Source organism: Rhipicephalus microplus, chromosome X (assembly GCF_043290135.1).
Source record: "Rhipicephalus microplus isolate Deutch F79 chromosome X, USDA_Rmic, whole genome shotgun sequence".
In the NCBI taxonomy this organism is placed as follows: Eukaryota; Metazoa; Arthropoda; class Arachnida; order Ixodida; family Ixodidae; genus Rhipicephalus; species Rhipicephalus microplus.
In genome coordinates this window covers 125,343,389-125,362,969 of record NC_134710.1, presented here as the reverse complement: position 1 = coordinate 125,362,969, position 19,581 = coordinate 125,343,389, and the positions used below count along the sequence as shown (strand labels likewise).

The 19,581-nt window shown below is 47.6% G+C and overlaps 1 protein-coding gene across 7 annotated transcripts in view; it reads left to right on the top strand.

The window, feature by feature from the left end:
* The window catches only part of LOC119176820 (oxidative stress-induced growth inhibitor 2), a 136,162-nt gene that overhangs the window by 86,271 nt on the left and 30,310 nt on the right, over window positions 1-19,581 (top strand). Inside the window, exon 1 of one of the 7 annotated variants that reach the window (XM_075877601.1) lies at window positions 2,264-2,360. The exons of 4 other annotated variants lie outside the window; for them this stretch is intronic. Coding sequence is in view for 2 of the 3 variants with exons in the window: in XM_075877596.1 (XP_075733711.1) it covers window positions 11,729-11,821 (93 nt within the window). In the remaining variant the exon portion in view is untranslated. Of the gene's footprint in view, window positions 1-2,263; window positions 2,361-11,503; window positions 11,822-19,581 lie in introns of those variants that run through there. 2 more of the 7 variants (XM_075877604.1, XM_075877596.1) reach the window with 2 other exon arrangements.

The following is a 19,581-nucleotide window of genomic DNA, read 5'->3' as shown; positions in this document are numbered from 1 at the left end:
GACAAGCGTTTAGAGCAGCGGTCGTGTGGTAGTCGCACTCGCTGTGGCCTTTGAAAGTTTCGAGCGCGTTCTTCCAACGTGTGAACGGAGAAAGGACCAATCCACCAAGAACTTGGTGAGTCCCCTATAGCCTGAACGTTCTTTTCCAAGAAGCACACCTGTCTTGCAGAAAGCTCCCTCCTGATATTTGGAATGCACCAGCCAGGCAAACACTTCTAGTCAGAGAGGTGGAAACTTCAGATAGCGCTTACTATGTAACTGGGGGAAAGCTGTAGTTAGCGTCTGGTTTTCATGGCGTCATTAGCAAACGTCGTCTTATCTCGTCGTCCTACAAGTCTTGTCGTAATGGCCCATGAAACACGTAAAGACCAATGCCGTCAGGAATCTCTGTTTCCGTTCACGCATCATGCTCCAATCGATTTTGAGGAGTTCTTTTGGCACACGTGTCGTATTCAGGCAGTGCAGTAGTACTAGAGCTGAGAACCGTTTCTTCGGCTGCTGTAGTCTTTTCGCCAGTTCTCGAGTGTGCTCTAGGAAAAGCCTCGCCTTTCCAGAAATAATCATCAAGCGTTACCTAGGGCGTTTCGGCATGGCCATTGAGTCTCATAGAAAGGTGATGATTGACACAGAACATGAACCACCCATCAATACGTATGGGCAGCGTATTTCAAGGGGTTGACTTCGCAGTGCTAGGGAGCAACGCGCGCAGAAAAGTTCGGGCAGTGACACGAGAACTTTAGCACGACACATGCCGGCTGGTAAAGTTCCGCCTTAAACACTAGTGCTCTTTTTTCCCCCGGCGGAAATATCTGTGGGTATGCATTACCTCCACTTCGCTTCAGGGGCTGGTAAGGTCGGGCTCGCCCGTTATAGCTTGCATGCGAGTTTTTTTTTGGCAGCTTGAGGACGTCGATGTTCGCGTCGCTCTCAGCGCGTAAGGAAATGCCTGCGCTTGGCTCACCGAGTACAATGAGGCCACTGGCACGCCGCGGACTGTCGACTGGAAGATAGTGTACCCAAAATGTTGCGCCTGTTCCATACCAGAGGTCGTTCATCGACAGCTAAGCTTACACGAATACTTCAACTTCACTGTTGGCCGATGACACTGTGACAGCGCTAACAAATAGTAGTTTATACGGCACCTGCAGAGAGCGAAGTAACATTCAATGTTCAGACACTTTCCTCTACAGTGCTTGCAATGATTGAAAGTGGAAGTCAAAATTCAAAAGTTTCCAGCTATCGGCATAACAACAGGCAGAGCTTGTATGAACACGACATCGACAGTATAACCCCCGCGGGCGTCTTTCCGCAATACATTCGCTTCGAATTCTGCTTAGTTTAAAAACAAAAACAAATGTTGCGGGAAAACGGAAATACGTTAGCCACGTACAAAGCGTCTTCCAATAATAGCCAGCTGAGTCATGTCACGCAGCCAGATACAGAGTTGACGCGAAGAAATTTTCGGTAGGCATTGGCGTAGCCATAGAAGGGGGGGGGGGATGGGGGGGGTAGGTTGAATATGTCAACCTAACTTCTCTCTCCTTCTCTGAATATACATAAACGGTGGTTGGTTCAACCCCCATCTCCCCCCCCCCCAAAAAAAAAGAATTAAAACAAATTTTGTCTATGCCCTCTGTCGACAGCCATGCTACTTCCCCAAAGCTTGGCGTCCGGGATACCTTACGCCAATACACATGCGCTTTCAGCCGGTGGCTTAGCCAGCGGGTGGCACGACGGGCACCAGGCCTCCCCCCCCCCCCCCCCCCCTCGAAATTGTTTTTGAGCGTTGGCATAAAGAACGAAAAATGACCATTTCAAGTGGGTGCCCCCCCCCCCCCTTCTTTCCTGAACCTAAAAAAAATTTCTGACTACGCCCCTGTTTTCAGCTCTATTTATAGCTCCATCTTTTTGTTATTTGCATGTTTGCTTGCTTTTCATTTCGGAATCGAATTAAGTTATTTGATTGTCAATGCAAGAGAGATGCGCGTTCACCCGTCGATGTAATCTGGTCTCTCATCGAAGCATTCGTTGTACAAACGCCAGACGGCGCCAGACGGCGTGCTACAAACGCCACCATGGATGGTGTGGGCCGCGAACGTGGAGGCTGCCATGTCGCTGTTGAAAGCCGATATATATGCATCCGGATCAGTCCACGTCAGTCTGTTTACGCGTGGCGGAAAGCGCCGCAGGGAGAGCGCCCTCACGTGGTGTTTCTGCGCCCTCACGTGGTGTTTCTGGACGGACGGGGCATCACGTAACGTTCCCACGGGCCGGATCAGACCTGCATGCGCGTTGAGTCTGTCGACAAGCAGATCTTTGCGGTCCCGGAGAAACTTCGTCTCTCCTCGTTTTAGTTGCAGGTAAGTGCGAATGATATCTTAAGAAGCAATAATAGCCCATTTCGACATCCTACCAGTAACGACAGGGGAATTGTAAGGAAAGCCCTAAAATGAATGCAAAAACGCTAAAAGCCGCTGGGGAGGATAACAACGGAGCTGCTGAAAGATGGCGGAGAAATTGTGTAGAAAAACTGACCTCCTTATGTACGAAGTGTCTCTTCACCGAAAGGGTACCAGAATCTTGGAAGAACGCCACCATCATTTTAATTCATAAGAAAGGAGACGTCAAGGACTTGAAAAACTACAGCCCGATCAGCTTACTGTCCGTTCTCTACAAACTATCTACAAAAATAATAGCTAATAGAATTAAGGGGGCATTATAGTTCAATCAACCAAAGAACCAAGCAGGATTTCGTACAGGCTACTCCACAATAGGTCATATTCATACTATTAATAAGGTATTAGAGAAATGCGCGGAATACAACCAACTTTATATACATAGCTGTCATAGATTTCGAGAAGGCGTTTGGCTCAGTCGAGACATTAGCAGTAGTGCAGGCACTACTTAATGAGGGCATCGACGAACCCTGCATAAAGATACTGGAAGAAATCTACAGTTTATCGAGAGCCACCATACTTCTCTGTAAAGAAAGTGACAGAGTTCTAATAAAGAAGGGTCTAAGGCAGGGAGACATGATGTCTCCAGTGCTATTCACTGCGTGTTTACAGGAGGTTTTCAGGGCTCTAGATTGGGAGGAGCCAATGATAAGAGTTAATGGAGAGTATCATCTTAATCTGTGATTTTCTGATGATATTGCCTTGATGAGTAACTCAAGGGACGAATTTCAGCTCATGATTATTGAACTGGACACAGAAAGCAGAACAGTATAGGTCCGAAAATTATTATTCACAAAACTAAAGTAATCATGTGCAACAGTCTTGGCAGAAAACAGCACTTTGCTATAGCTGGAGAGACGCTGGAAGTTTTAAAGGAAGAGGTCTACTTAAGACAGGTAGTAACCGCGGAGCCGAACCACGAGAGTGAAATAACTAGAAAAATAAGGATGAGGTGGATCACATTCCGCAAGCAATTTCAAATCATGAATCGTAATCTGCCACTAACCCTCAAGAGGAAGGTATATAAAAGTTGCATCTTGCCGGTACTTACTTACGGAGCAGAAACCTGGAGTCTTACAAAGAGGTTCAGCGGATGACGGATTGAGGATGACGCAGCTAGCAATGAAAGGGAAACATATAGGTGTAACCTTGAGAGACAAGGAGAGATCAGAGTGGGTCAGGGAACAAACCGAAGTGAAGGATAACATAGTCGAAATTAAGAAGGGGAAATAAATATGGGCCGGGCATGTAGCGTGTAGGCAGGATAACCGTTGGTCATTAAGGGTAGCTGACTGGATTCCCAGAGAAGGCAAGCGGGTTAGGGAGAGACAGAAAGTTAGGTGTGCAGATGAGATTAAGAAGTTCGCTGGTATAACGTTGCAAGGGAAAGCACAAGACCGGGTTGGTTGTTGGATCATGGGAGAGGCCTTTGCCCTGCAGGGGGCGTAGTCAGGATGATGATGATGATGATGATGATGATGATGATGATGATGATGATGATGATGATGGGTGAATGCCTGAATTAAGATCAGTTCATGTGGCACATCGGCTGAGAGTACTGTGTTACGACTAACGTACGTGACAAGATTACAGTGCACCCATGGGACGACGTCGTATTTCGCTTGATGCACGCGTCTCTACCTTTGAAGAAACTCAAACGTGCTGTCGGAACTGACATATTCTGTGTAGGGCAGCGGGTGTTGCGGCGTGCATGGTCCAAGATGAATGCAGTTCCCTCAATCCGGAGGCTTTTTCTGCCGATTTAGAGTGATTTCTTTTTTTATCCGTCGAAGTACGTATGGAGTAATTACCTTCCTAATCGTGAAACCTCATCCACCTAAATGAAAGCTGCATTATGGACAAATTCTTACTTGCTTCTTCGTGTACTTTACCAAATGTGGTGTCATGTCATGCCTATGTGCCTGTTATCCACAGCTTTCTCGATATATATATATATATATATATATATATATATATATATATATATATATATATATATATATTACCCCCCCTTTATTCGCTACTTGGTGCTGCGCGAAACGAAAGTATGGATGATCGATTAAAATTTTTATTGAATTATTGTCAATCGATTTACCCTTTAATCGATTAATTGCTTCTGGTGTGATGTTTTAATCTAATAATCGACAATTTCGATTGGTTATATAAAAAGGGCATCTCGATGTTTGAGAAGCCTTGTTTGCGTTTGATCTCGACCGATGTCCATCAGACGCTTAGAGATGACGTGCGAGCATTTTCCGCCTTCGCGAAAATTCGCACTCAGTGAGCACAGAAGGCGAAACCGTCGTTTTTGGGTGATATCTCGGATTGAATGATCTGTGGCCATTGTTCGTGGACGATTCGGCGATTTTCTCGAAGCCTGCCCACTTGGCCATTTTCGGTGACCGCAGTGGTCGAAAAGACGCGCCGAAAACATGCAGAGTAGCCGAGGGTCGAGAAATCCCGCGAAAGGCAAAGCAGAGATAAGGAGGAAGTGTATACCTTAGTTGGGACGGCACCTTTTCTCCGTTTGTCCGTTAGATACTGCGGAAGCGGCCAATTGCGTACTCACGTGATGTCTTTCTCGAAGTGACTCTCGCGAGATTGCACAGCAACATACCGTGTCCTCACACGGAATGTCGGTGTACAGGCAACCGGGGGAACTATATATATAGTGGCATAAGCTTTTGCTACTGGTTTAAAGGAACGACAGTTGTGCAGGTGTATACTTCCCATATACTTCACCTCGTGGTTGCCTCAACTCGGCGCCACGCACGCATCTTCAATCGTGCGTAAAAGAAATAATAGTAATTGTAAATTATTATTATTATTATTATTATTATTATTATTATTATTATTATTATTATTATTATTATTATTATTATTATTATTATTATTATTATTAACATGATGTGGGATTTTATGTCCCAAAACCACAATATGATTCTGAAGGACGCTAAAGTGGAAGGCTCAGAAATGTCGACCATCTGGGGGTTATTTAAAGCGTCCTGACGTCGCACATAGTATGCGGGCCTCTATCATTTCGCCTCCATTCAAATGCGACCACCGCACCCGGGTTCGAACCTCGCGACCTTCGGGTCAACAGCCGAGCTATGTAACCACTGATCTGCCATGATGGGCCTGCGAGTTAAATAAAAACTCAGAAAGTAGCCATCGACACAGCAGGCGAAGTAACTCGTTTGTCAGAGGGAAGGAAAGCTGAGTTTGTGCGATGAAACAGCGCGGAGCTGAAAACGAACTCAAACAAAATAAGCAACTAGACGATGCGCTCACACGCCTGATATGGACAGAAAGGAACAAGCTTCTCTGTTGAGCGTTGACACACCGCCTTGCTGCTTTCAGTCGATGAAGCCGGAGCGATGAAAACAACGGGACAAGGGAAACGGTTCTGCGAAGAGGACCCAGCTTTTTGAACGAATATGAATTCCCAACGGTTCATTCTTTTAAAACATAAGAATCGCTTGTGTAATTGAAGAGCGGCTTCATTTTCAAGAAATTACACGAAGGCTCTTGGGCAAGTAGCGAGATACTGATAACTTGCCTGAAAAAGCGGATTGGTGTTTTTGGGAACGAGGTCCTCAACATTGTATAATTTTGGTCATGACCATTTTTTTTTTTAGAGGATGACTCTTGGCGCATTGATAAATTTGGCGTGACACAGCTAAAATCTTGAAAGTTCCCGTCACTGGCTTCGAGTGCTGCTTATGCAGCCCCGCCACGGTGGTCTTGTGGCTAAGGTACTCGGCTGCTGTCCCGCAGGTCGCGGGTTCGTATCCCGGATGCGGCGGCTGCATTTACGATGGACGCGGAAATTTTGTAGGCCCGTGTGCTCAGATTTCGGTGCACGTTAAAGAACCCCAGGTGGTCGAAATTTCCGGAGCCCTCCACTACGGCGTCTCTCATAATCATAAGGTGGTTTCGGGACGTTAAACCCCACATCTCAGTCATTGCTGCTTCTTTATCACAAATCGCAGTCGTCGTTTTCAAATCTTTTTTTTTTTTAGCAACGCCCACATCGTGCTCACGCAAGTTTTTTGCCCGCGCCAGTTTACCTTAATTGAAGCATGAACCAAGTCGCCGTGCTGCAAGTTTTACCGAATGACAATGAAATCAGCATAATATAACAACAACGCAATATAGCAAGTAAGCACCACGTGTACTTTGTCTACGGTTAATCAGCGCATGATTGAAGGAAGGGGGCGGGAGGGGGTGAATTCAATAAGCTGTGAGCGAAGAGAAGCGGGCGAGTGCATTTCTGCGTCGTCGGGGTAAGGACACCGCCTTCCCGCGCTTGAAGCCTTGGGGAGGGGGGTATTGGAGGTAGACGCCGTCGGCGACGGAGACCAGGGCGAGCTAATATCTGCTTCTGTGTGGTAGGGCCGCATACGGCTTTTGGCTCGTTTAAATGTGCGCTGATATAGGGAGAAAGAGTAGGTGCGCTCGGCTTTTGCGTCACGTCATCGCTCGTCTCGCCCTCATGCGCACTGGCCAAAGGGTGGGATGAAAGTAACAGTTGCCGTAATGGAACATTCGAATATTTTAGTCAATCAATTCACCTAGTTGAAATGCAAAGAAAAGATTGCGAATAATCGGTTAGTCAATTACCTTTAATCGAATAATTGTTTATCAATTTCACTATTTCTACGCAAAAAAATAAGAAACGTATTGTGACAGTGGCCGACGCTGTCGCGCTTGTGGAGAGTGAAGCGCAACGAAATGCCGCCTTACTTTCATCGCCTCGGGTACACAGTACACGACTGTATAGCCAAGCGTCAGCTATACCAAAGCAAGCTACATCTATAAGGTCTGGTAGCGATATTTCGTAAGCAGGTGTCCCGCTTCAGGCGTGCCCGCTGTCATAAACACAATGCAGTGGCGAAAACGTGCTATGGTGGTGATGGGCGGCCTTTCTTTGTTTAACAGAGAGTTCACCGACAGAGCCAATTACCCCGAACAATGAACAGGGGAAGACACCGGTCGTTTTCATAACATTGCGCCCGTCTTTGTCATTTTCGTAAGGTTCGGGCTGTAGGTGGGGATTGATTGCACTTTGATCTCAAAAGCAGCACTATTGATAACAACAGCTGGAACAAAAAATTTTCAATATTATGTCGGCATTGGTAATATTTGTACGAGTTTTCTTTTTTCTTTCTTTTTTTTTTTCATCTCTACTTGAAATCTGCTGGCATGGTCGGGCGGTAAAAAGCTTCAGCTGCGCCTTTTTGTTGCGTCGCCGTGGTACAGGAAAGTTACAGCCGTATATTTTTCTTGCTTTCGCCTAACGCGTTTGTAATTATTTCATCCTCTATATAGGCTCATTTTTCTCCTGTAGCGTAACTGATGTACTTACGCAAGATGCACAGAATTCGTCAAGCTTAATTCTGTTAAACAATGTCAACTCTTGTTCCTGGTCGGTTGTCGTATATACTTTCAACAGCCCCGTATAGGTGGCACGAAAATGATTTAACGTGCGGGCTAATGAGGAACGCGGGATGTGTTTTGGATGACGACACTTTCGAGCCAGCCTTGTAACTTAATTCGTTGGTTTCGTGTTTTTTATTACCTATGTCGTATATGTAAGCTTAGAAGTTTAATCGTATTTTCTGTACGAGCTGCAGCTGAACATATCTTATTGTCATTGACACAGCACAAAAATTACCAGGCAGCACAGTCGCAGCAAAAACAAGAACAGTGTTCTTTCTAGAGCCATCTGTAGACTTTGGGGGTAACTAATAAAACTACGCATGCAATCTGCCTATACTACGCCACAAACTACCGTGTCTTTCAGGAATGCAGAGAAGCACCCATGTACAACTGTTCGTTATTCTGCGGACAATCGAGGTACCCGCTACAGATATGTAAAGAATTATGCACACTTTATGATGTGGCTGATGACTGTGAAGGATAATGATTGAGCCTTTTATAATAAGTTGGAAGCATTGAATGACCCACTCGTTGGGCGATTCACATTGTGTGACGCCTGTTTGTAATTTTGCTCTTCCACAATGCTATGTATATATAAGCCCTTTGCCCGACATGGCACCTGCAGCGTGTTTCGGCGAAGGATTTTCAACAACCAGCGTGGCACTGTGAATGCTCGATGGCCACGCAGAGGTCCCAGTTCAAATACCATCAATTCCTAGTAATTTTTCTAATTACACGTTTGTTTTTCTCGCGATAGCGTAGCGGTTATGGACATTAGCGTTGGCGGCGTGTAAATACGGCGCTTATATCGCCCTTTGTTGTGTTTTGCAATACAGATTTTACGTCGATAATTAAGGGCTTAAACCATCATTACTGTCATCAGAGTCACGGCCGAAAGCACGGAGTGGCCGTTTACCAATGGGTATAGGTAAGTGGTGGGTGAAAGCAAGGAATAACAGTCACCATCAGTGGTGTGTGTCGCCCAGGTTGACTCCATTGCTTGATATGAAAAGCGAGGTTGAGGGCACTGTACCTGTGACTGACGTTGTTAAAAGTTTTTTTTTATTTGTTTTTATTTCGCCCGAAAGCGGTTACGGATATCGGCGGCGGCGGCGGAAGACAACTACCCCACTGTCATTGCCGTTGTTAACTGAAAACACATTTTGCTGCAGAAAACACATGAGAACGATTGTTTCCGTTCAGCACACGGTGTACAGACAACCTTCTATATGTGTGAGAACGGTGTAGCAAACTTTTTTTTTTTTTTGCTCTGTACACTCTGGTGAAAATGTTATATGGCGGGACGCAGTGTGTACCAGTAGCATTATGTGCAGTAGCATTATGTACTCGGCTGCTGACCCACAAGGCGCGGGTTCGAATCCCGGCTGCGACGGCTGCATTTCCGATGGAGGCGGAAATGTTGTAGGCCCGTGTGTTCAGATTTGGGTGCACGTTAAAGAACCCTAGGTGGTCAAAATTTCCGGAGCCTTCCACTACGGCGTCTCTCATAATCATATCGTGGTTTTGGGACGTTAAACCCCACAAACCAATCAATCATTATGTGCAGATGAAATTATACTGGTCCAGAGCGCTCAGCCGTCTGTTCCAGCTGCTGTTTTCTGCAGAAATATGTAAATACCGACAACGTAATGATACGAAACATGGTTGTACGGCGTGCTATATGTCCTCGTGCTATAATTTAAGCATGAACGCTAACGTAAGATACAAGGCGGGGCCAACAACAGTGTCGACAGCCACGTGCTCCGCTGCTGTAGACAACTATGCGTCTACGTGGTCGTCGTGAAATTTATACAAATGCCGGTTCGAGCTGTACAATATATATATATATATATATATATATATATATATATATATATATATATATATATATATATATATATATATATATATATATATATATATATATGGTAGGCTTGTGCGGAATGCGCTGCACAGTCGCAGCGTAAGCTGGAAGAGTGGCCTTCAGCCTTTTTTAAGCACTCTTTGGGTAAGTGCCGCAAGCACACCTGCAGGTACGCTATAAATCATAATTTTTGTGTAGTAGGGAGGCATTCACAATGTCATCCTTCGTCATTCTTCGTAGAAGTTTGGTATCCGCTACGCACTTGCTAGGAATTTCGTGCAATTTTTTGACGCTGTGGCTAACCACGATGAAGAATTATGCCTTCAAATCTTGGCTGATTCCCCATGCATAGTCGGTACGCGCCACAGTCAGTAGGTGAACAAGAACAATAACAAGCTTTTGTAATCAGTTCAACCATTAGACGACCCACTCTTTACGCAATTATCATTGTTTGACGCCTGGTTGTTCCTTTGCTGTTTTGAAATGCTTTATTAGGCACATGACGCGATTCCTTTCCCGACATGAAGCCTGGCTTCAGTTTAATTGCTATGGAGTCTTAATCACCAGTGTGGCTCAGTGGTAGAGTACTGGGCTGGTTCGAATACCATTGAGTCCTTCGTGGCATTATTTCCTTAGCTTTTTTTTTTACTTCGTGTGATAGTGGTTACGGACACCGGCGGCGGCGGACAACTATACATGGCGCTCGCGACCATTGTTGTGATCTCATAACAGCTGTCGCTGTAAAACGCATGACTCACAATTTAGTGCAGGTACTTTGAGCGAAACGTTGAGTACTCCAGAAATGTGAACATATATACCGAAACCCGTTGCTCGACTAACAGTGCGTTCTACGGCAATGACTAACTTATCGATTTTTCAGGGCCATCTGCCAACGCAGTAACGTAATGAATGAGGCAGTATGCGCATGTTACCATAGGTGATCGCAATGCATGCCGGTACCGCGTGCGTTTTGCCATCACGTCGAGGAGGTTCGCAAACGGAGGAGAAAAAAAAAGTTTGTATATAGAAGTAAAAAGTCTAGCAACAGTCTGTGTGTGGTTGCGTATAGTCATAAAGTGACAAAACGCGCGCGATGACAGTACGCGTTTATGCAATCACCGTGGTACCTTGTGATAAGTGCTACCAGAAGTTTTTATATCCGGGACTATTAAGATCATTTCATATTCAACGCTTGCCGGGCCGGGGACGCGCGAATAAATGGATGTGCTGTGAGTCCCTAATGGGTCCGGCCGTCTTTGGGCGTTGGTTCGCGAATGCGAATGATGTTGCAGGACTCGCGTTATAGACGTATTGCGCCAAGTGCCAACTGCACACGCAGCAGAAATTACGCCGTGTTTGCTCGGCACAAAGCATCCTTGAACACTCGAGAGTTGAGCACTCTCGTCGAGCAAGCGCTAGTATGTCGTTTTCTCGTTCCTCGCTAACGTTGGTGGAAAATGATTACGCGCGCTTCTCCACGGGACGCTTGTTGCACGAAAAAGTGGTTGCGCGCTTTTTGAGAGAACGTGGTGGAGAATCTCCGACAGTTCTCGGCCACCTTGCTTCTCGCCAGATTTCCAGCGAGACACGGCGTTATTTTTCATTCGGCATGTCTTCGCGTGCCCACTCGCACAGGCTTCGTTCAAGGTCAGCGTGGCACTTGCCCCGAGGTTGTTATCTGTCGGGAGTTGGCGTCTTTTTATATCTTACTCCTCACACACTCTCTCTCACTATATTATCAGTGGGCCGGCGGGTGTTTCGAGCGTAGTTTTCCGCACCTCGGCTGCACGAGTGGTCTTCTTGCTGGAGCAACGATCCCGCCTGCCGGGTATCCAGCAGGAAAAGACGCGCGTGTTTCAACACGTTACGCTCACACGCCGGTTCGCGCGGTTGTCTTCATCTGACGCGTGTGTCGCCTTGCGGAGGAGAGGGAAGTGAGCGGCCGCCGCTCCGACGTGCGGCGCCAATGAATGGCGAGCTTCGTGGCTGTTCGCTCGATTGGAGCTGCACCGTGGAAGACCGCTTTGGATGCTCGTCGCACGTGCATCAGGGATCTCAGGTAATTAGACTGGAAGGCTCGTTCACTGGCCGACGTACGTCGAGTGCAGTTTTCTCGTTTAAAAGGGACCGGAAAACGTCTGTTTGTATCGGTGCGTGACGCCGGTGTTGGGGAGCTTGCGAGGAGGGGAGCCAAACAAAGAGATTCCCTGTTTGTAAACGGCGGTCCCAAAGTTGGCATGCCATATCGGCCCCGCGCACAGTAGAGCCCAGGTGGACCTTGGTTGCGGCTGGCGCCTGCGCCGCTTGTTTCCGGGGGCGCGCAAGAGTTTCGACAACGAGACTGGTCTTTGTCGGGGCCTTGGCGGAGACCAGTCAGCTTGTCAAAACGCTGGACCCTGACCGTGACGCATCTTGTTCGAAGAGCTTTTTGAGCGCGTTGTTCCTTGATGTGAACCTCTTTTTACTCCCACGTGTAGAAGCGCTTTTACCGCTATCTGTCTAGTGAGGGAATCTGCTTATTGTTTCGTGACAGCTGCGAGTCATGAAGGCAGCTTGCTTTCTTTTTGTGGTATTACTGTTACTTTTAGTTTACAGATATTGGTCGTAGGCGCTCACAGTGTCAGTGGTTTTCATGTTCAGTATTTCGTTGTGTATCAGCGCAAATGCTTTGCAATAGTTTGTGCATTTTAGTCTTGTCTTGTATTTTACTTGTTCTTCTCATTAATTTCTGTGCGCCTCGTCTCGTTTTTATGCATGGTTTATTGTGATGTACCTTTCTTTCGTAATGTGATAGACATTTAGATGCTACTATGCAGTACATCTCCGTCAGTGCCTATAATATTTGTTTATGTTTGGTCATTCTTTTCTCTGTAGTCCTCTTGCAAGTTGTTTGAAACCGCTGTAGGCAGTTTTGCGTTGGAGCTTGTGTAAACGCTCCTAACACCACGAAATCAGACTGACTCATGAGTCGTCTCATTCAAACGCGCGACTCTCTCGTGAGTCTGAGTGAACCAAAAGTGATGTGCTTTGTGCGAGTCTGAACGAAAGGCCTGGTTCATTTCGCCGCACTGTGGTTGCACCCAGCGCTGAACTATAGTTTAGTCCCTGTAGAGACGGTTCGCACGCTTCCTGTGAAAATGTTATGAGTATGGCACAGTTGGCGAATTCGACCGTTATTTTCGCTTATACAAAGACAACAGCTGCTGCCGATCTATATGTTATAGTAGACTTCGATAGCATGCAATCACCCTCAGAGGACCTTTTTCGCAGCCGCTTGTTTTTATTCTGCTACCAAAGGCGTTAGATACAAGAAAAGGCGGGTGCGGCGTAACGCTGAAATGAACGTTGCACAAGCAAGCTTCCAAATTTTCGTGGCAACAAGCGTTGCCAGATATTTCTCATCACATAGTTGACTTCTCTTCGTTGGGCAAATTCGAAACTCGCGCCTCTGGTCCGCTACATTTGTATGAACAAAAGAAATCCATGACTGAACTTCTTCACTAATCAACAGCCGTACTTATGTGCGTAGTGTGTGACCTGCGCTTTATATAGCTGACTGCGTGAGACACTGTTTTGCACGATTTGTCGTGCATTGCTCCACCTCACTGGCCCTTAGGGACATACTGGTACACGTTGCCCTTGCCGTATAATGTAACGTTCGCTCGCAGAGCAGGAACGGAACGCGTCTTCATTTTTGCCCGTCAAGCTGTAGGTCTAAGGATTGCATATAAACCGCTAAGGATACGTCGCGCGCATCAAGTAAGTTTAGGACGTAAGCTTTAATTAAATGGGCATTATAAACCAGCCGCTGTTATTCTTATACTTACTCATATATCCGCACATTTAAATGCACGCTGTGCCTACATGCTTGCCGTACGACCGATAAGAGCCGTTTAACAGGTGCCTTCCGTACTTTCGCGCAAGTTCGCGCCGCGCGTATAGCTGGCACGGCGCCAAGACTGAATGAACAGCCCGTTGGCCAACGCGCGCCGTTGCGTCAGTTATCGTTCATACTTAGCTAACTGCTCCTCGTGCATGCGTGCCTCTGTGTCGGTGTTCTTGGCAAGCTCGTAGGCCTTGTCTTTTTATTCGAACCCGTTTCCTTCATGCGATACGAGGAGGCTGTTCTTGACTACTGTCCAAAGCGCTGTTCTTGCCTTTCTTGGTCTATAAACCTTGTGATTGATTGATATGTGGGGTTTAACGTCCCAAAACCACCGTACTATATAGACCTTGTGTAAAATTGCTGCCATCTGTCGGCTGTCGTGTGCATACCGCCATGTTAGAGGCTGTTACGACCGGCCCTGGGGAGCCAAGCAGGAAGAGTTTGGGGGAGAACCGGTTCTTGACCGACGGTGTCGTCCACCCCCACCTCCCCATTCGGGTTCCTCCTCTCGCCGGGAGAGCTCCGGGGTCTGCTGTGCGTTCGTGACCATGTTTGGTAACATTTTAGGGCGCCGTGACCATATATGGACCTCGTGTTAGGCTGTGCCACTCCATGTGTTGTGAGGTGTGTTTCCCCCTCTCTCGTAGCCGAGGTGCCGGAGACACCGTATTGGCTGACGATGCGGACGGGGCGCCCAGTGTCAACGGCGCGGCGCTATAAAATGCCGAAGACGTTTTGTATCACACGCTCTCTTCTCTCTTTGGGTCAGTTGACCACTTCTCCACATGTAAATAAATCTCTGTTGTTCGTTCGGGCGCTTCTTCTCGCTGAATTGTTGGACGATGGATCCTGCGACGGGGCCAGCTACCGAAAACGAGACCGGCAGGACCCGGAGTCCCAACAACTGGATGGCAGCGGCGGGATGCCGATAACCCCGAAAGCGACCACTGGACGGAGTGAGCCCGAAGTTCAACAACGGGACGACAGGAGAAGAAGGACACAAGCTCATCGACTTCCAGAGGGAATCGAACGGCACTTCTGAGAGGCACGACGCCGGAGACATGACTGCGAACTGGGTGAGTGCCGGCTTTCTCTGTTAAATTTTACCAGGCATTTACTCTATGTGTTAAGTAAAAGCTGGTAGAGAGGGGCTGTCTTGGTCATTGGGTTAACAGGTAACTTGCGTCAGGCAGAAATTGTGTGATAGCTTGGTTAAGCTCTTTCTGTCAGTGGCGTCAAGGTTAACAGTGACAGGGCAGGATTCCGTGTAAGAGCTTTTGAAGATTTATTTGTAGACTAAGTTAACGGAAAACTTGAGGCAAGGCAGGTATCTAGAGCTGTCGTTGCCGTCAAGGTTAATTAGTTGCAGGACAGGAATCTTTGTGGAACAGAGACAGCGGTACTGGAGGCAGCCATGAATCTGAAATCCCTGCGAAAGTCCATGTTGTTGCTTCTTGCAAGGGAGTTGAATCTGGAGGTGTCGGACTCTCAAAGAAAGCCAGAGCTGATAGAGGCGATTCTCGCATTGGGGGCGGAGGATGACGAGCTGTCAGAATGTGTCGAGGAGATTCAGGAGAGGCAAGCGGCAGAGGCCGAAAGAAAGGCGGCCGCGGCCGAGGCCGAAAGAAAGGCGGCCGCGGCCGAGGCAGATAAGATGCGAAAGCACGAACTTGAAATGAAGCGCCTCGAGCTAGAGATTAGCCATAATAGTAGAGCAGGAGGCAGCGAGGCATCCGGTACCGCAGAGCGGGTCAGGTTCAAAATGACGGACCTAATGAGATCGTACAAGCTAGGGGAGGACATTGGGCTGTTTCTCGTCAACTTTGAGAGAACTTGTGAAAGGCAAGGTTTCAGCCAGGATACGTGGCCTCAACGCTTGTTGTCCCTACTTCCGGGGGAGGCCTCAGAAGTAATCGCACGCCTCACGAAAGAGGAGGCTGATGAGTACAGTGAGGTAAAGTCGAGCCTTCTCAAGAAATACAGGTTGTCAGCGGAAGGTTTCAGACAAAAATTTCGCAACGCCGTAAAAGAGAACAATGATTCGTACCCGGAGTTTGCTTACAAGTTAATGGCCAACATGGGGGAGTGGCTCAAAGAGGCAAAGGCGTATGGGAATCATGACAAGGTGCTCGAGTGTATCGGTCTGGAACAATTCTATCAAAGGTTACCAGAAAAGGTGAGGTTCTGGGTGCAAGATAGACCGGACGTGAACACCGTAAGGAAAGCCGCAGAGCTCGCTGAAGAATTCGTTACGCGCCGCGCCCTCGGGGCAAGCAGCGAGCCAAAAGGGGAAAAATTCCTAAGACTGAATAAGGCGCCGTTTAGAAAACAACCGACAAGTCTCGCACAAAAGGGTGAGGAAAACAAGGCATCTAACCATGAGGCGTCGGCAGAGGCAAGCAAAAGGAAATTTGAGGCAAAAAAACCGGCGGCTTGTTTCAATTGCCACGAAACAGGGCACTTCGCGAAACACTGCCCGAAAGAAAAGGTGGCCTTTTTATCTATAAATGAAGCCGACGAGAACATGAAGTTGTTAGAGCCCTATATGTACGACCTTACCGTGAACGGCAAGCAGTGTCGGGTTCTTAGAGACTCCGCAGCCACTATGGACGTAGTTCATCCGTCCTTTGTTCAGCCCGGACAGTATTCAGGAGACTGTGCCTGGATTAGACAAGCCGTAGAAGCAAACAGTCAGTGCCTTCCCGTAGCTAAAGTTGTCCTTAAAGGCGCATTTGGTACGTTGGAAACGGAAGCCGCGGTATCGCCATATCTACCCCGTCAGTATCCTTACTTATTTTCAAATAAGTCAGATCAAATGCTGAAGGAGAAAGGTCTAACGTTGGGAGAAGGCATAGTGCAGGCACTGACTAGATCGAAGGCACGTGCGCTGGCTGCGAGAGCAACATTCACTGAGGCAAACAAGCCTCAAATCGACAACGGGTCTGGTTGCGAGTTGGACACCACGGTAACAAATCGACTTGTGCGAGAACAGGCTGCAGAAGCCGTAGTCGCGGAGGCAACCATTCCTAAAGGCGACGTTGAACCTCCTCCCGAATTGGAAGGGGTCAATTACACCTCGTTGACCGAGCAAATAGAAAATGCCGTTGCTCCCCAGCCGCTTCCTGGTAGTACAGAGGATAGCACAGAGGGTGACACATTCCAGGTACTAGGAACTACAAAAGAGTTGTGTGTCATGCCAACTTCGGATAATTTCAGTCGGCTGCTGCAGGTGAGCCCCGCTTCATTAATAACCGAACAAAAGGGGGACCCGACGCTTAAGCAATTCCAGGACAGTTCGAAAGAGGGAATCGCCAAACGAAATGTGAGATTCCAAGAGAGGAGCGGCATACTCTATCGAAAATATCTAGATAGGCGAGGAGTAGAATTTGACCAGGTAGTCGTACCTCAGGCGTATCGTCAGGATTTGCTTAGTTTGGTGCATGGAGAATCATGGTCAGGCCACTTAGGCGTAAAGAAGACGAAAAATCGTCTTTTACAGGAATACTACTGGCCTGGATGTTTTAAAGATGTAGAGAGGTTTGTAAAATCTTGCGATGTGTGTCAGCGAGTGGGTAAGCCGGGAGATAAGGCGAAATTTCCAATGAAGCTGGTACCCGTAATCACGGAGCCCTTTCGTCTTTTGGTAATTGACACAGTAGGTCATTTGCCCAAGACAACTTCAGGCTACCGTCACATCCTGACCTTAATCTGCCCAGCTACTAAATTTCCAGAGGCGGTCCCGCTAAAAGAGCTAAGTTCCGTCGAAGTAGTGAACGCACTTCTGTCCGTGTTTGCCCGGGTAGGCTTTCCTGCCGAGATACAATCAGACCAGGGCACCATTTTCACGAGTGCCTTAACGACAACCTTTCTAGAGCGGTGTGGCGTGAAATTATTGCATAGTTCAGTGTACCATCCGCAGTCGAACTCGATAGAAAAGCTTCACTTCGTGATGAAGCGAGTGTTAAGAGCCTTATGTTTTGAACGAAAAACTGACTGGGAAATGTGCTTACCTGCAACGATGTTTGCACTAAGAACTGCACCACATGAGACAACAGGGTTTACGCCAGCGGAACTTGTTTACGGCCGCAGACTGCGGTCTCCTCTTCGTATGCTGAGAGAGTCGTGGGAAGGTCAGGGTGATGATCCTGTAGTAGTGGAATATGTCCTCACCTTATTGGATCGTCTAACAAAAGCCCAAAAACTGACCGAGAGTGCGATGACCAAAGCACAGCAGAAGGCTAAGCTTTACTACGATCGGACAGCTAAAGCGCGACACTTTGCTGTAGGAGACAGGGTCATGTTGTTGAGGCCCTCCCAAAAGAATAAGCTTGAAGTGCAATGGGTCGGCCCGGCCGAGATTACTCGAAAATTGTCTGACACCAACTATGTGGTAAAATTACCAGGAAGTCGTAAGGTACACCAGGTGTATCATAGCAACTTACTCAAACCCTATAAAGAGAGGGAAGCCATCGTGAACATGACTTTAAATGTTCCGGAAGAGGTTCCGGCAGAAATTCCTGAATTAGCTCTCAAATCGGACGAAGTCCCGATCGAGAAAAGAGTTGAGGATTTAGTATCAAAGTCACAGCTGACAATGAAGCAGAAGCAGGACTTGCGTGGTCTTTTGACCGAGTTTCAGGACAGATTTGTAAGCGAGCCAGGCCGGACATCCGTCCTCACTCATGACATAGAGCTTACCTCGTCGGAACCGGTAAGATCTAAGACGTATCGGGTGTCACCTCGCCGGCTTGAGCTAATAAAAGCAGAGGTTAACAGGATGCTGGAATTGGGCGTGATTGAGCCGTGTGAAAGTGATTACACTTCCCCGTTAATTCTTGTGGAAGTACCCGGCAAAGATCCGCGTCCTTGCGTAGACTATCGTAAGTTAAACCTCATCACCAAGGATCAGACATACCCAATTCCCCACATTGAGGAACGCGTCGAGAGGGTAAGCAGCGCGCAATTTATCTCAACGCTAGACCTAGTGAGAGGTTACTGGCAGGTGCCGCTCGCTCACCGAGAGGGCGAGCCGGTATGCTGCATTTATTTCACCATTGGGGACATTCCGCCCTAAAGTGTTGAGTTTCGGCCTAAAGAACGCGCCTTACTGCTTTTCAAACTTAATGGATAAGGTTTTGCGGGGTCAAGAGGACTTCGCATTGCCTTACTTGGACGACGTCGCCGTGTTTTCCTCGTCCTGGCCAGAACACTTGGCGCATTTGAGAGCAGTACTGACACGCCTACGCGAAGCAGGTTTAACGGTAAAGGCGCCCAAGTGTCAGCTAGCACAAGCAGAGGTACTCTATCTCGGGCATGTTATCGGTCGAGGGCATCGCCGTCCCTCTGAAATGAAAGTGGCAGCTATCCGAGACTTTCCCCAGCCCCGCACGAAAACCGATATTCGGGCTTTCTTGGAACTGGTTACTATCGTAAGTACATCCCTAGATATTCCGACATTGCCAGCACTCTTACTGACGCGTTGCGCAAGACCGAGCCCCAAATGGTCGACTGGGATGAGGAGAAAGAAAAGGCTTTCCGCGTTTTGAAAGCGGCCTTGTCGAGCCAACCTTTGCTTAGTTCACCGGACTACTCGAGGCCTTTCATAGTCCAATGCGACGCTAGTGATAGAGGCATGGGGGCAGTTCTTAGTCAAAGGGATGAGGGGGATGAAGAGCATCCCGTCCTCTATGTTAGCCGGAAACTCACCCTTCGCGAGCAGGTTTACAGCGCTAGCGAAAAGGAATGTGCATGCTTGGTTTGGGCAGTCCAGAAACTGGCTTGTTATATTGCCGGAAGCAAGTTCATTGTGGAAGTGGACCATTTTCCTCTCACCTGGCTACAGACCATGTCCTCTAAGAACGGCCGCCTGCTGCGTTGGAGCCTCGTTTTGCAACAATATACGTTTGAAATACGCTACAAAAAGGGTGTACTCC